This window comes from Cherax quadricarinatus, chromosome 91 (assembly GCF_038502225.1).
Source record: "Cherax quadricarinatus isolate ZL_2023a chromosome 91, ASM3850222v1, whole genome shotgun sequence".
Taxonomy (NCBI): Eukaryota; Metazoa; Arthropoda; class Malacostraca; order Decapoda; family Parastacidae; genus Cherax; species Cherax quadricarinatus.
Genome location: NC_091382.1, coordinates 4,063,614 through 4,081,786, shown reverse-complemented (window position 1 = coordinate 4,081,786; position 18,173 = coordinate 4,063,614). Strand labels below are relative to the sequence as shown.

General features: G+C 39.8%; 1 protein-coding gene across 14 annotated transcripts in view; it reads right to left on the bottom strand.

Annotated features, from left to right (window-relative positions):
- LOC128704860 (CAP-Gly domain-containing linker protein 1) overlaps positions 1-18,173 on the bottom strand; it is a 308,119-nt gene that overhangs the window by 68,964 nt on the left and 220,982 nt on the right. For all 14 annotated transcript variants that reach the window (XM_053800027.2, XM_053800017.2, XM_053800020.2 and 11 more), the window contains 4 exons: positions 10,052-10,216; positions 9,361-9,525; positions 6,459-6,801; positions 4,844-4,962 (listed from right to left, as the gene is read on the bottom strand). In XM_053800027.2, the coding sequence (XP_053656002.2) occupies positions 4,844-4,962; positions 6,459-6,801; positions 9,361-9,525; positions 10,052-10,216 (792 nt within the window). The remainder of the gene's footprint in view (positions 1-4,843; positions 4,963-6,458; positions 6,802-9,360; positions 9,526-10,051; positions 10,217-18,173) is intronic.

The following is an 18,173-nucleotide window of genomic DNA, read 5'->3' as shown; positions in this document are numbered from 1 at the left end:
TAATCACTGTTTTTGCAGAGGCACCCAGATACAACAGTTTAGAAGCATTTTTTTTTTTTTCAACAAGTTGGCCATCTCCCACCGAGGCAGGGTGACCCAAAAAAGAAAGAAAATCCCCAAAAAGAAAATACTTTCATCATCATTCAACACTTTCACCACACTCACATTATCACTGGTTTTGCAGAGGTGCTTAGAATACAACAGTTTAGAAGCATGTACGTATAAAGATACACAACATATCCCTCCAAACTGCCAATATCCCAAACCCCTCATATATAAAGATATATTACTAGGTAGTAGGTTGGTAGACAGCAACCGCCCAGGGAGGAACTACCGTCCTGCCAAGTGAGTGTAAAACTGAAGCCTGTAATTGTTTTACACGATGGTAGGATTGCTGGTGTCTTTTTTTTTCTGTCTCATACACATGCAAGATTTCAGGTATGTCTTGCTACTTCTACTTACACTTAGGTCACACTACACATACATGTACAAGCATATATATACACACCCCTTTGGGTTTTCTTCTATTTTCTTTCTAGTTCTTGTTCTTGTTTATTTCCTCTTACCTCCATGGGGAAGTGGAACAGAATTCTTCCTCCGTAAGCCATGTGTGTTGTAAGAGGCAACTAAAATGCCGGGGGCAAGGGGCTAGTAACCCCTTCTCCTGTATATATTACTAAATGTAAAAGGAGAAACTTTCGTTTTTCCTTTTGGGCCACCCTGCCTTGGTGGGATACAGCCAGTGTGTTGAAAGAAGAAGATAAAGATATATTACACATCCCTCCAAACTGCCAATATCCCAAACCCCTCCTTTAAAGTGCAGGCATTGTATTTACCATTTCCAGTACTCAAGTCCGGCTATATAAAAATAGCCGGTTTCCCTAAATCCTTTCACTAAATATTACCCTACTCACACTCCAACAGCTCTATAATTTGTATTGTTTGTTAATATTTCCCATAAGAAATAATGTAAATCCAATTAATCCATTCCAGACACCCAAAAATATTAACAAAAAATACATTTTATAGAGAATACAGTGGACCCCCGCATAACGATGGCATCGCATAGCGATTTTTCCGCATAACGATTACTTTTATCGCAAAATTTTTGCCCCGCATACCGATTAAAAACCCGCATACCGATTTTCGTCCGAGACGCGTCCAATGTGCCCTCACATGTGCCGGCCGTCCCATTGTTTACCAGCCAGCCTCCGCGGTAACATCCAAGCATACACTCGGAATATTTCGTATTATTACAGTGTTTTCGGTGGTGTTTCTGGAAAATAAGTGACCATGGGCCCCAAGAAAGCTTCTAGTGCCAACCCTGTGGTAAAAAGGGTGAGAATTAGTATGGAAATTAAGAAAGATTTTGAAGGGTTTGGGGCTAACCCTGAGAAGCCTATGCCAGTTGTGGAATCCATTGTGCCTACTTCAAAGATTAAGGAAATGTGTGCAGAGTGGTTTGAACTGCAAACCTTTATAGATGAAAATCACCCTGACACAGCTGTTGCAAGCCGTGCTTGTGACTATTTCAATGACAATGTTATGGCCCATTTTAGGAAAGTCTTGAAGAAACGGGAGGTACAGAGCTCTATGGACAGATTTGTTGTGCGACAGAGGTCCAGTGACTCTGAAGCTGGTCCTAGTGGCATTAAAAGAAGAAGGGAAGTAACCCCAGAAAAGGACTTGCTACCTCAAGTCCTAATGGAAGGGGATTCCCCTTCTAAACAGTAAGAAGATAATGCTCTCCCCTCCTCCCATCCCATCAATCATCACCAGATCTTCAATAAAAGTAAGTGTCATGTAATTGTGCATGCCTTTTTCAGTTTGTGTGTATTAAAATTAACATTTCATGTGGTAAAAAAAATTTTTTTTCATACTTTTGGGCGTCTTGCACGGATTAATTTTATTTCCATTATTTCTTATGGGGAAAATTAATTCGCATAACGATTATTTCGCATAACGATGAGCCCTCTTGCACGGATTAAAATCGTTAACCGGGGGTCCACTGTAACTATAGTTTTCATATATTTTCATATAGTCGGACTTGAGTCCTGGAAATGGGAAGTACAATGCCTGCACTTTAAAGGAGGGGTTTGGGATATTGGCAGTTTGGAGGGATATGTTGTGTATCTTTATACGTATATGCTTCTAAACTGTTGTATTCTGAGCACCTCTGCAAAAACAGTGATAATGTGTGAGTGTGGTGAAGGTGTTGAATGATGATGAAAGCATTTTCTTTTTGAGGATTTTCTTTCTTTTTTGGGTCACCCTGCCTCGGTGGGAGACGGCCGACTTGTTGAAAAAAAAAAAAAAAAAACTATAGTTTTACATATAGACTAGGGCACATGAAAACCAAGGTTCCACTGTATACCGACATGATGGAAACAGACTTCAACAGACTTGGTGACCTGAGAAAACACACTGTGTGGGCAAAACATTGTCAGTAAAGTATCTCATTACACTGCATTTGTGTGCACGGGTTTCCATAAAAAATTCAGAGCTGGAGATGTTTAGAAGTTATGATTCATAAGACTTGGCCAACTGTGAATATCTAAGGCAAAGATTTCAAGGAATAATCTCCAAGACAAAACATAATAAATCAAAGAACACCACATTAACCCTTTGACTGTCGCGGCCGTATATATACGTTTACGAGGTACCGTGTTTGACGTATATATACTCATAAATTCTAGCGGCTTCAAATCAGGCAGGAGAAAGCTGGTAGGCCCACATGTGAGAGAATGGGTCTCTGTGGTCAGTGTGCACCATATAAAAAAAATCCTGGAGCACGCAGTGCATAATGAGAAAAAAAAAACTCCGACCGTTTTTTTTTAATTAAAATGCCGACTTTGTGGTCTATTTTCGTATAGTATTTGTGGTTGTATTCTTGTTTTCGTGGTCTCATTTGATAGAATGGAAACTATATTATAGAAATAGAGGTGATTTTGATTAATTTTACTACAAAAAGAACCTGGAAATGGAGCACAAAGTACGGGAAATGTTTGATTTTTGCCGATGTTCAAAAGTAAACAAATGATGTCATTGTCCAATAAATATCCAAATAGCCATTCTAATATGCAGTCATGAATGGGTTGATGTAATTTTTACAATTATTACAGTATTGCAGTAGTCTGCATAACAGTAAATCTTCTATTTTTTGTTTGAATAAAATTTCAAAATAAAAAGCAAGAGTAATATCACAGGGGCCTGGAGACATGACTGATGAACAAAGAAAATGTTATTTTAGAGCCAGGAATGTCTGCATTGTTCATTCTGGTCCTTATTTTGAAATTGTCATATTTTTTAATTTTCGTGAAATTGGCCAAATTGCAAATTTCTGACCATGTTATTGGGTAGTTGAAATCGGTAAATGGGCAGTTTCTTGTACTCAATCGATGGAAAAAATGGAGTTCTGAAGAAATAGCTATGAGTTTGGTTGACTGGAATAATGGAATTAGCCGAAAATAAGGCTCAAAGTGGGCGAAATCGCCGATTTGTAAATATCGCCGAGGTCGCTAACTTCGCGAGAGCGTAATTCCGTCAGTTTTCGATCAAATTTCGTTTTTTTTGGTGTCTTTACAATCGGGAAAAGCTTCTCTATCATTTCATAAGAAAAAATCATTTTTTTTTTAAATTTTGCGACACCAGGAGACACCTCAGGATTGGGGGTTGCGACAGTCAAAGGGTTAATGTCTAATTTTTTTTTTTTAAACACATCAGCCATTTTCCACTGAGGCAGGGTGACCCAAAAAGAAAGAAAAAACCAAAATGACATAACAAATTTTGATTTTCTGCAATATCAGATCCAAACTTTCAATAACTGACTGTATAGGTACTATACATGATGGTCATTCCATATACGTATCTCAATTATTCATAAATCATATTAAAGAAATATTATATGTTTAGGTCTAAGTAATGTGTTTCTCAATCTCGAGTTTTTTCAGTAACCATTTATATCTAATCCTAACTTCATTCTGAAAATGGTGTCTGCACTCTGAAGGATGAGCGGACATGTGATTCAGAAGACCACTTGATTGTGATGTCCAAGTGTTTCTGGCAAGACAGCTACAAAAGAAGATGGTAAATATATTTCTCTCCATAGGGAAGTGGAACAGAATTCTACCTCCATAAGCCATGCGTGGTTTAAGAGGTGACTAAAATGCTTGGAGCAAGGGGTTAATAACCCCTTCTCCTGTATGCATTACTAAAGTTAAAAACAGAAACTTTTCTTTTTCTTTTTGGGCCACCCTGTTTCAGTGTGATACAGCCGGTTTGTTAAAAGAAGAAATATGTTTCTTTCTTTGGGTCACAATATCTTGGAGTTAAATGTCTTGATTTTTTTTTTTTTTAACACATGTGCCATTTCCCACTGATGCAGGGTGACCCAAAAAAGAAAAAACACTTTCATCATCACTCACTCCATCACTGTCTTGCCAGAGACATTCCAATACTACAGTTCAAAAACTGAAGCATATCTCCACCCGTCCTTCCTTAAAAGTGCAGGCACTGTACTTCCCACCTCTAGGACTTTAGTCCGGCTAACTGGTTTCCCTGAATCCCTTCACAAAATATTACCCTGTTCACACTCCAACAGCTTGTCAAGTCGCAAAAACCAATTGTCTCTACTCCTATCTTTTTTTTTTTTTTTTTTAACACATATGATGTTTCCCACCAAGACAATGTGACCCAAAAAGAAAGAAAAAAACTTTCATCACCATTCAACACTTTCACCATCATTTATACATCATTTATACATAATCACTGTTTTTGCAGAGGTGCTCAGATGCAACAGTATCCTATCTGATATATCAGCAAAAATAAAATTATATAAAAATACCTTTTCTACAGCTTGTTGATGATGACTGGTTGCCTCCCTCAGTTCTTCCTTCAGCTTACTTATCTCTCCCATAAGATTTGAGGTTTCAGATGTCCCAGAATTCAACTGCACCCGGATTTCTGCCAATTCAGTAAACTCATAATAATCTAAACTTTCTCTCATGAACTGTATGTTTATTAGTATTAAGTAACTTTAATCTTAGTTGAAGTCTGGCCAAAATGCATTGCATAGCTAAGGGATTTTAAAATATGACAATCTAAAACGATGATCCATCTATCCATCCTGGACCAAGGCTGGATCAAAACATTGTCTAAAGTTTCCTTTCCAATATTTAGGATACAGTAGAACTGCAGTATCTGCAGGTCAGGTTTCTGTTATCTGTGGCTTACACTGGCCTAAAAATAACCCTTAATTTTACTTAATAATGACACCAAAGTGCAAAAATAGTGATGATGACAGTTTTTCAAAGTCTCAGAGAAGTCATGAAGTGCTTCCCATCGGTGAAAAAGTGCTAATTCTAAACTTTATCATAAGTATATATGTAAACATAGGGTTCACTACTATCTGCAGTTTCAGGTATCCGTGGTGGGTCTTGGAACACATCCCCCCCCCCAGCGTATATGGAGGTTCCTACTATACATGTGAACTGCTCCAGTCATGGTACTGTTATCTATCCTACACTCTCACCTCCAAAAATGAAAGTGCATATTTTACTGCATAATAAAATATCACTCCAAATCAGCGAGCATAAGTGCAAATATAACACTGATACAGGAATACTTCACTAATATGACAGGTTTAGTTCCAGACAGCAGCCGTAAAGCAAATAACAGCCTTTTTCACTTGCTATTGCATATAAAAGCCTAAAAAAAATTTACACAATAGCACTAGGTCTAAACAAACAACGCAAAAGTAAAATAACTGGCTGATTCCCACGAAGGCAGGGTGGCCCGAAAAAGAAAAACTTTCACCATCATTCACTCCATCACTGTCTTGCCAGAAGGGTGCTTTACACTACAGTTTTTAAACTGCAACATTAACACCCCTCCTTCAGAGTGCAGGCACTGTACTTCCCATCTCCAGGACTCAAGTCCGGCCTGCCGATTTCCCTGAACCCCTTCATAAATGTTACTTTGCTCACACTCCAACAGCACGTCAAGTATTAAAAACCATTTGTCTCCATTCACTCCTATCAAACATGCTCACGCATGCCCGCTTGAAGTCCAAGCCCCTCGCACACAAAACCTCCTTTACCCCCTCCCTCCAACCTTTCCTAGGCCGACCCCTACCCCACCTTCCTTCTGCTACAGACTGATACACTCTTGAAGTCATTCTGTTTCACTCCATTCTCTCTACATGTCCAAACCACCTCAAAAACCCTTCCTCAGCCCTTTGGACAACAGTTTTGGCAATCCTGCACCTCCTTCTAACTTCCTAATAATAATTTAAAATTGCAAAAAACCATCTTAAGAGCAAGGCAAGTGCTGAAAATAATAATGAATAATGAAGATAATTGTAAAGTGCCACATTAACACGGTGCTCTAAATTGAACATATTAACACCATATTAACAAGGTATGCCTTTACAGGTGAAATCTGCCATGACTAATACAGACCTTGAATTTCTTTGCAAACAGCTTCTTTCTCAGATTTTTCCCTTTCAACATTTTTCAACAACTCCTCTATTTGTTGTGTTGCAGCATTCACATCCTTCCCTTTCTTATCCAGCTCCAGTTGCATCTCCAATATTCGTTTCTCTCTCTCCATTATTTCTGAAGTTTTTTCTCTAGATCGAAGTTGTTCTTCTTCCATGCTAGATTCTAGTAGTTTAAGCTTTTGCTCACGTTCATTGATGTCGTTCTTCAGTGCTTCATTATTGGTCTCCAGAGATTTAAGCTCTTCTGACTGCTTCGATAAAACATCTTCCAATGTTTCCTTGTCACTTTCCATGTCTATTATCTGAAAAAGTAAATAAGTGTATCACTTCAAGATAGAACATCAAAGTGTCATGAACACTTACCACTAGAGAGTCAACCCATAGGAGATAGACTGGAAGAAGTTGCTTTGTATATTTTCAGCACAATGAATCTGCTATAAAGTCACACTTACACAAAAGATTGAGAAAGCCAGTATATATATGCGAGGGGAATAGGGATGGGACCAAGAGGAAGAAAAAGAAGTAGTGGCAGTGATAAGGCTGGTAGTGGTAGTAGAAAGCAGGGAGAGTAGTTTTATACTGGCTCCCTCACTCTTTTGTTAGTGTGACTTTGTAAATGGTCCAAGTTGGACTGAAATGTCACCATAAACTTCTCTCTCCTATGTGTGGGTTATTTGTGTATTGTTCCAATCACGGTATTGTGCTTCTTTGTTCTTTCTGCTTTAAAGGATCTCAGCTCAAGATTGAAATTTACCGAACTTGTTTTCTGTTTTTGCCTTCATGTGGGTTGATTTCTAGTATTGCTGTACTTCATATTTAGCTAAGATGCCAACTAGTCCATCTCCTTAAGAAACATAGTGTTCCCTCTTTCTAACTAATGATCACTTTCTAACAATCACTTGCAGCTCAGGTATACTATCCCAAGTTCCACTCTATTATATGCCTTTTCTAGATCCACAAATGTGGCAAACAGTTCCTTATTCTTATTAATGTATTGTTCACTACGGTGTTTCAATATAAATACAGTGGTACCTCAGGATGCGAACTTATTTCATTCCAGAAGGTTGTTCGAGTGCTGATACCGAACGAATTTGTTCCCATACGGAATAATGTAAATTAGATTAATCCGTTTCCAACCCCCAAAAATACATTTACAAAAGCACTTACATAAATACACTTACATAACTGTTCATGTTTTGAGCTGTTCATATCCCAAGGTACCACTGTACTTGGTCAACACATTCCCATTCCTAAATCCTCCTCCTTCCTCTGCAATCCTACTTTTCATCTTATGCCTAACTCTTTTGATTATATTTCAATCATCACTTTATCTAGTATACTCAACAGGCTTATTCCTCTATAGTTCTTACACTCTTCCTTGTTCCCTTTTTTCCTAGCTCTTTGTCAATCATTAAGTACTTTCCCTTCGTGTGTATACCAAACAAATACACCAACCACTCCAAAACTATATCTCCACTGTTTATAAAGTGTCTTAATCTCATTTATCTCAGCTGCTTTGCCACCTTTCATTATAACCACTGCCTTATGCACTATCCCCACATTCATCACTGGCTCTTCCTTACTCCTACTACATGTAATTCCTCCCTGCCCAAGACATGACATCACCACCTCCCTTTCATTATCTTTAACATGTCAAAATATTCTCACCATCTTTCTGGTACCTACCACTTCCCAACAAGCTCATTTACTCCCCAGGCTTTATCAATTTATTTCTCTCTCTCCAAAACTCTTTCTTATTCTCAGCAAAATTTTCCGAGACCCATTCTCTCAGTAGCTCTCCTTTTACACTTCCTCATCACTCGTTTTACCTAACTTTTTTCTTCATATGCTCTGCTTTCCTTATATCATTCTTGCATTATAAAAACTTCTTATATACTAATGTTTTCTCTCTTATCACCCTCTTTGCATCATCATTCCACTAATTATTCTTCTTCCCACCAGCATCCATCCTCCTGTAGCCATAAACTCCTAAGTAACTGAAGCTAAAACCATGAGTAGCTTACAAAAATAGGCTAGACAAGTACAGTGGAACCTCGGTACTTGAGCTTAATTCATTCCAGAAGACTCTTTGAGTGCCGATCTGTTCGAGTATTGAACGAATTCTTCCCAACCAATTTTTTTGGTTGGCTGTTATCACTAATCTTCATAGGCCCCATGGTGACTTAGTTATACAAATAACATAAAAAACACCAAAAAATGCAAAGAAACACGAAATAATTTACAGCAAAGTTCTGGCAGGTCGTGTTTGTTTGGGCGAGTGCTCAGCTTTGTTTCGTGGGTGGGTGTGAGATGGAGCATTGATGCTGGCCAGTAGGTCAGCAGCAATGCTCCTTTCTTTTTAAGTGGGTGTGACTTCAGCTTTCCTAGCATGGGCCAGTAGGCCTGCTGCAGTGCTGCTTCTTTCTTGTGTTCTAAACCTCTGCTGTTCACTCCAGCATGGCATTCTTAAATCTACCCCATACCCTCAACCACCTCCTCATTACCTGTACTTGCCTCTCTACCCCACCTGTTTACTAACAATGGTAATATCACATATTCATTTCTCACTTCAACTACAACCAAGCACTTGTTCTCTAGTCATCTGTACACACATTATCTCTTCTATTCTCTTGTATTCATTGTAACTCATAAATTTATATTTATACTCACAGAAAAGATTATGTATAAAACCACTCAAATTGTCATTGCCTTATTAATCTTAAGTTAAGTTTTAAGTTTGCCCAAAATGCTTTGCATATTAAGGGCTTTCTGCATGCACACCTAAATGTCATTCACCTTTGTACATTGTATCATGCTGAAATAAAGTATCTTATCATATCTCATCTTAAATATTCACTCACTCTTGCTTGAAGCTCTTCTACACTTGCTCGCAGATTTATTTCCAATTCCTCCATTTCGAAAGCTCTGTTTGCCTGCATTGTTCCTCGTTCTTTCAGCTTCCTTCGGGCGTCTTCAAGTTCCTTCTCCATTTCTTTAATTTTCTCTCCATCTGTTGTGCTCTGAGTCTGTAGGTAAGAAAGGAATTTAGTGGTGTGCTGTGCTGCACAAGTATGTGGCATCAATACAATCATTAACTGACCTTGATTTAATAAGAGCTCGGACAAGATTCTCTGGATCAGATGATTCATAAGCAACAGACAGTATGTTGGTTACAGAACCATCTGTTGTTGCTACAATCATGGCAAAACCATCTCATCTCTATCCGCCACAATCATTATTATCAACCACTCGTACCCCCCTATTAATCCCTTAAGCCGAGGGTATACTGTACCAGGAAAGAAAGTCATTCATAATGCAGAAACCTGTACTCAGAAAATTGTCAAAACTTGTCAACTATTCACACAGTTAATGCACTGTTTCACACATTGGTTATTGCATTGGTTAATTAACTGCTTAATGCACTGGTTAATGAACTGGTTAAAGTACTGGTTAATGCACTAGCCCTGTGAGTTTTAAAATTCACTTACCAAAGGGATCAATCCCCACCAACTCCATGATTTATTCACACAGTAGATTTTAAACAACTCTTACCTCTAAATCAGCCTTGGTGATGGATTCTTCCTCTAATCTGAAGGCTAAATCATCTAGTTCTCTCTGCTTATCTTCAAATTTAGCAAGGAATTCCTCTCTCTCCGTCTCTAAACTACGAATTCGTTCCCCAAAGTCGTGCAACTTTTCCTCAGACTCTACTTGCAACTGAAAGTACATAAATGTATGTCAAAAATCATGCAATTTCATAAATAGATTTTTTATCAGGAATTTTCCCAAAAAGATTCCTGGTAATTTTAACCCTTTGACTGTTTACGTCGTATATATACGTCTTACACGCCACTGTTTCCGACGTATTTATACGCGTAAATTCTAGCGTGGAGGAAGTGAATGTATTCAGATATTTGGGAGTGGACCTGTCAGCGGATGGGTCTATGAAGGATGAGGTGAATCATAGAACTGATGAGGGGAAAAGGGTGAGTGGTGCACTTAGGAGTCTGTGGAGACAAAGAACTTTGTCCTTGGAGGCAAAGAGGGGAATGTATGAGAGTATAGTTTTACCAACACTCTTATATGGGTGTGAAGCATGGGTGATGAATATTGCAGCGAGGAGAAGGCTGGAGGCAGTGGAGATGTCATGTCTGAGGGCAATGTGTGGTGTGAATATAATGCAGAGAATTCGTAGTTTGGAAGTTAGGAGGAGGTGCGGGATTACCAAAACTGTTGTCCAGAGGGCTGAGGAAGGGTTGTTGAAGTGGTTCGGACATGTAGAGAGAATGGAGCGAAACAGAATGACTTCAAGAGTGTATCAGTCTGTAGTGGAAGGAAGGCGGGGTAGGGGTCGGCCTAGGAATGGTTGGAGGGAGGGGGTAAAGGAGGTTTTGTGTGCGAGGGGCTTGGACTTCCAGCAGGCATGCGTGAGCGTGTTTGATAGGAGTGAATGGAGACGAATGGTTTTTAATACTTGACGTGCTGTTGGAGTGTGAGCAAAGTAACATTTATGAAGGGGTTCAGGGAAACCGGCAGGCCGGACTTGAGTCCTAGAGATGGGAAGTACAGTGCCTGCACTCTGAAGGAGGGGTGTTAATGTTGCAGTTTAAAAACTATAGTGTAAAGCACCCTTCTGGCAAGACAGTGATGGAGTGAATGATGGTGAAAGTTTTTCTTTTTCGGGACACCCTGCCTTGGTGGGAATCGGCCAGTGTGATAATAAAAAAAAAAATAATAAAAAAAATTCTAGCAGCTTCAAATCGAGCAGGAGAAAGCTGGTAGGCCTACATGAGAGAGAATGGGTCTGAGTGGTGGGTGTGCACCCTGTGAAAAAAAATCTGGGACTCAGTGGTGCATTGTGGTAACGCCATCTTTGTAGTCCATTTTCTCCATGCCTCGCAGTAAGAAGTTCCTCACTCCTCGGCGGATTGGAGGTCTTTTATTCCCAAGTGATAGCTCTAACAGCGATGAAAGTGTCAGTGAAAGTGAATTCCATGGTTTTCAAGTGGGTGTGACCGAAAAAAGTGCCCAGGATAACGTAATTAGTGATGAAAACCCAGATGACCCACGACCTTCCACCTCTGGTGCTGGGCCGGCTCGTTCACGTTCACCTGTACCAGGACGAAAGAGGAAACTATTTGCCCATGTACAAGACTCAGATGTGAGCAGTGAAAGTGATTTCAAAGTTATTGAAAGCAGTTCTAGTTGTGACAGTGAGGGTGAATATTCCCCTGTGAAGCGGCAGTATATATGACGTAGCATGCGGTCTGGCAGTGTTTCATATGCTGATCCAAGGGGAAGGAGTAAATCTCAGAGCACATCCCATGGCCCTACACCAAGACCTGATAGTGAAGATGACGATATTGTTATGATAAGTATGAATGATGTGAGTGAGGCAGCACGTGGTGGTGGTGATAGTGATGGTGGTATGAGTCATGTGGCACCGGCAGCGGGCCACGCTACTACCCACGCTGCTGACTCTGCACAACCAGCCTCACCCAACCATACACTCCCACAACAACCACAACCACAACCTGCACAACCACATTTCAATATCCACAACCCACCAGCAGACCGCATCTGGGATTGGCAAGTGGAATACGGCCATCGTGTACACTTGGGAACAATGCTACTGAACTGGAATGCTTTCAGTTATTCTTCAATTAACCCCTGATGGACATTATTGTCAGGGAAACCAACACATACTATGAGTACACCATGGAAAATACAATTCTCTCACTAAGATCACGGCTATACCAGTGGAAGGACACAAATGTGGCAGAGATGTACCTGTTTTTTGCCTCAATAATGCTAATGCCACATGTGTATAAGCACACTGTCACACATAGTGGGCAACAGAATGCCTGATTTCAACCCCAGGTTTTAGTGACATTATAGGTGTGAATCGTTTTCTGATACTGTTACGTATGTTACACTTTTCAGACAAAACCAGGCCTGACAAAAGCGACAGGTTATATAAGATCAGAAATGTGTTTATGTACCTGAAACAAAAGTGTTGCATGTATTTTTATCCCTTCAGGAAGCTTGTTATTGACGAGTCTTTGATTTTATTCAAAGAAAGACTCTCATTCAAGCAATACATACCAAGCAAGAGGAAATGCTTTGGTATAAAGTTATTTGTACTGTGTGATTGCAAAAGTGGTCTCGTTTTGGATATCATTGTGTACACTGGCAGTAATACATTGAGAGATACCAGGAAGTTATTGGGTATCTCTGGTGATGTGGTTTGAACAATGATGGAACCATATCTTGGTAAGGGGCGTATATTATTTACTGATAACTGTTACACAAGCCCCATACTCAGTGATTTCTTGAGAGTGAACCTGACAGACGTGTGTGGCACAGTGCGTGGTAATCATAAGCATATGCCAAGGTTCAACGCTGGCACTCGCAGAGGTGAGGTGCAAGCCTTTGCTGCCAATGACATTTCGGTGGCATGACAAATGTGATATCACATTGTTGACATCAGTTCACCGAAACGAAATGGCACATACTGGCAGGCACAATAGAGAGACCAATGAACCCATTCTAAAACCTGCAGCTGTCATGGACTACAACCTCAATATGCGCTTAGTGGACAAATGTGACGTGCAGATTGGGTTTGCTGATTGTGTACGCAAGAGTTATAAGTGGTAAATAAATGCTAAATGCTTATAACATATACAAGTTGAGGACCAACAACAAACCAAAATATGGTGAATTTTGTTTGTCAGTCATCAGACAAATAATCGCCAAGTACCAAGGAGCAACACCTGCAATAGACCAGCGCCCACGAAATTACCAACACACACCATCTCGTTTGAGGCCTAGTGATCACTACCCCATACAACTGCCTCCTACTGCTTTGAAGGAAAATGCTCAGAAGAGGTGTTTTGTATGTGGACATACCACAAAACGCCCACAAACACACAGACACACTCGTTTTATGTGTGAGGAGTGTCAAGTGCAACTCTGCATATACCCATGTTTCAAAGAGTTCCACAAGCTGCAGCAGTTCTAGGAACGTGTTTAGTGACTGTACATATGTATATATATTATGGAACAATAGTAATAAACAATGTTTTGTATTGTTTGTTTGTGTAAAAAAGTTTTATACACAAACTAATAGTGATAATGTTTGTTCAGTTATTGTGTTGTAAACAATGAGTGTATATTTGAACAATGCACCTTACTTTGGTCTCACAGGCCACATAAGTTACTTAGAAAAGAAAAATATTGGAAAATACAAGAAACCTTTGAATTGGAGTAAATAAAAGAATACCAGGTGGGCGGCATTCGCCACTGTTGCCATACGCCGCTCATTTTCTGCCAACTTTGCGCCTCTGTATTTTGGTAAGTACTGATGGCAAAAATTTTTTTTTTTAGGCTTAAAACACTCAGTAAAATAATCCTAACATTTTGGTAGGGGGTAGGAGAGTTTCAGTGGGGGGAAATAAATGGGATTAAATCTGGAGTATCTGAGAGAGTTAGAGCAAAGGAAGGGGTAGCAGTAATGTTAAATGATCAGTTATGGAAGGAGAAAAGAGAATATGAATGTGTAAATTCAAGAATTATGTGGATTAAAGTAAAGGTTGGATGCGAGAAGTGGGTCATAATAAGCGTGTATGCACCTGGAGAAGAGAGGAATGCAGAGGAGAGAGAGAGATTTTGGGAGATGTTAAGTGAATGTATAGGAGCCTTTGAACCAAGTGAGAGAGTAATTGTGGTAGGGGACTTGAATGCTAAAGTAGGAGAAACTTTTAGAGAGGGTGTGGTAGGTAAGTTTGGGGTGCCAGGTGTAAATGATAATGGGAGCCCTTTGATTGAACTTTGTATAGAAAGGGGTTTAGTTATAGGTAATACATATTTTAAGAAAAAGAGGATAAATAAGTATACACGATATGATGTAGGGCGAAATGACAGTAGTTTGTTGGATTATGTATTGGTAGATAAAAGACTGTTGAGTAGACTTCAGGATGTACATGTTTATAGAGGGGCCACAGATATATCAGATCACTTTCTAGTTGTAGCTACACTGAGAGTAAAAGGTAGATGGGATACAAGGAGAATAGAAGCATCAGGGAAGAGAGAGGTGAAGGTTTATAAACTAAAAGAGGAGGCAGTTAGGGTAAGATATAAACAGCTATTGGAGGATAGATGGGCTAATGAGAGCATAGGCAATGGGGTCGAAGAGGTATGGGGTAGGTTTAAAAATGTAGTGTTAGAGTGTTCAGCAGAAGTTTGTGGTTACAGGAAAGTGGGTGCAGGAGGGAAGAGGAGCGATTGGTGGAATGATGATGTAAAGAGAGTAGTAAGGGAGAAAAGGTTAGCATATGAGAAGTTTTTACAAAGTAGAAGTGATGCAAGGAGGGAAGAGTATATGGAGAAAAAGAGAGAGGTTAAGAGAGTGGTGAAGCAATGTAAAAAGAGAGCAAATGAGAGAGTGGGTGAGATGTTATCAACAAATTTTGTTGAAAATAAGAAAAAGTTTTGGAGTGAGATTAACAAGTTAAGAAAGCCTAGAGAACAAATGGATTTGTCAGTTAAAAATAGGAGAGGAGAGTTATTAAATGGAGAGTTGGAGGTATTGGGAAGATGGAGGGAATATTTTGAGGAATTGTTAAATGTTGATGAAGATAGGGAAGCTGTGATTTCGTGTATAGGGCAAGGAGGAATAACATCTTGTAGGAGTGAGGAAGAGCCAGTTGTGAGTGTGGGGGAAGTTCGTGAGGCAGTAGGTAAAATGAAAGGGGGTAAGGCAGCCGGGATTGATGGGATAAAGATAGAAATGTTAAAAGCAGGTGGGGATATAGTTTTGGAGTGGTTGGTGCAATTGTTTAATAAATGTATGGAAGAGGGTAAGGTACCTAGGGATTGGCAGAGAGCATGCATAGTTCCTTTGTATAAAGGCAAAGGGGATAAAAGAGAGTGCAAAAATTATAGGGGGATAAGTCTGTTGAGTGTACCTGGTAAAGTGTATGGTAGAGTTATAATTGAAAGAATTAAGAGTAAGACGGAGAATAGGATAGCAGATGAACAAGGAGGCTTTAGGAAAGGTAGGGGGTGTGTGGACCAGGTGTTTACAGTGAAACATATAAGTGAACAGTATTTAGATAAGGCTAAAGAGGTCTTTGTGGCATTTATGGATTTGGAAAAGGCGTATGACAGGGTGGATAGGGGGGCAATGTGGCAGATGTTGCAAGTGTATGGTGTAGGAGGTAGGTTACTGAAAGCAGTGAAGAGTTTTTACGAGGATAGTGAGGCTCAAGTTAGAGTATGTAGGAAAGAGGGAAATTTTTTCCCAGTAAAAGTAGGCCTTAGACAAGGATGTGTGATGTCACCGTGGTTGTTTAATATATTTATAGATGGGGTTGTAAGAGAAGTAAATGCGAGGGTCTTGGCAAGAGGCGTGGAGTTAAAAGATAAAGAATCACACACAAAGTGGGAGTTGTCACAGCTGCTCTTTGCTGATGACACTGTGCTCTTGGGAGATTCTGAAGAGAAGTTGCAGAGATTGGTGGATGAATTTGGTAGGGTGTGCAAAAGAAGAAAATTAAAGGTGAATACAGGAAAGAGTAAGGTTATGAGGATAACAAAAAGATTAGGTGATGAAAGATTGAATATCAGATTGGAGGGAGAGAGTATGGAGGAGGTGAACGTATTCAGATATTTGGGAGTGGACGTGTCAGCGGATGGGTCTATGAAAGATGAGGTGAATCATAGAATTGATGAGGGAAAAAGAGTGAGTGGTGCACTTAGGAGTCTGTGGAGACAAAGAACTTTGTCCTTGGAGGCAAAGAGGGGAATGTATGAGAGTATAGTTTTACCAACGCTCTTATATGGGTGTGAAGCGTGGGTGATGAATGTTGCAGCGAGGAGAAGGCTGGAGGCAGTGGAGATGTCATGTCTGAGGGCAATGTGTGGTGTGAATATAATGCAGAGAATTCGTAGTTTGGAAGTTAGGAGGAGGTGCGGGATTACCAAAACTGTTGTCCAGAGGGCTGAGGAAGGGTTGTTGAGGTGGTTCGGACATGTAGAGAGAATGGAGCGAAACAGAATGACTTCAAGAGTGTATCAGTCTGTAGTGGAAGGAAGGCGGGGTAGGGGTCGGCCTAGGAAGGGTTGGAGGGAGGGGGTAAAGGAGGTTTTGTGTGCGAGGGGCTTGGACTTCCGGCAGGCATGCGTGAGCGTGTTTGATAGGAGTGAATGGAGACAAATGGTTTTTAATACTTGACGTGCTGTTGGAGTGTGAGCAAAGTAACATTTATGAAGGGATTCAGGGAAACCGGCAGGCCGGACTTGAGTCCTGGAGATGGGAAGTACAGTGCCTGCACTCTGAAGGAGGGGTGTTAATGTTGCAGTTTAAAAACTGTAGTGTAAAGCACCCTTCTGGCAAGACAGTGATGGAGTGAATGATGGTGAAAGTTTTTCTTTGCCTTGGTGGGAATCGGCCAGTGTGATAATTTTTGTGAAATAGAATGACAGTTTCAGAAAGGGTTAAATAACAAGTTACCCCCTAAGGACCATATAATACACCTACCATCCGACTTACGACCTACTCGGCTTACGACCACTCGACTTACGACCGTGTTTTTTATGCCAAATTTCTGGGAAATAAACAACTATTTGTGTTGTACACAGTGTTTATCCTAAACCTTACAGCATAAAATACAGTACTAACAACATAAAAAGTAAAGTAAAACATGAAATACCAAAATAAAACAATAAAATAAAGTCATTACAAAAATGTTTTGATATTCAGTAGTAAAGTTCGACTTACGACCGTTTCGACTTACGACCGGTTTCTCGGAACCGAACTCGGTCGTAAGTCGGATGGTAGGTGTAAATACAAAAGTGAGAGAATCCTATGCCTAGCCAAGAAATTTGATAATAGCTTTAAAATATTATTTATGGATGGGAAAACATGAAAAATATTTATAAGTTAGCATTAAACTATAATATGCTAGAGTAGTTTGGTGTCTGCACCTAAAAAAAATAGAACATATTTTCTGAGTATGACAGCTGAACTAATAGTCTTCACAGAGCTTCACAGCAGGCAGCCTAATCCATGAAACCTCCTTACAAGCACCTCTAATAGCCAACACATCCAGTATGACTTTTCTGACGCAATCATTTATTCCAGCTTGAAGTCTTTTAATATCAGGTACTGGCATCTGGAAAGCATATAAAAGTGTGATATCTGGAGAAAGAGGGACACACAAAATAGAGGTCATCACCACACCCAATACAGGTGGGCCCCCCCACTTTACAGGACTTCACTTTACAGCATTTTGCTAATGCAGCTGTTTTCAATTATATACCCCACCTCGAACATTAAAATGGTATAAAATACCGACAGGTTGTTAGGTAAGACACATATGCAACAGTTAGGTATCTTTATTATGAAACGCCTACTGTGTAGGCGAAACGTTTCATAATAAAGATACCTAACTGTTGCATATGTGTCTTACCTAACATACCCCACCTCGATGGGATACGGCTGGTGTATTGAAAGAAAGAAAGAATCCATTCTTCATTTATTCAGACTTCCTACAATAAACATATTCACCACTCACTATAAGCTAACCTGCTGCATTAGTGGGGCCCACCTGTACATCAGCCAGGGAGTTGTGTTAAAACAAACTATTGTTTCTAGAGAACTGCTTTTTCATAT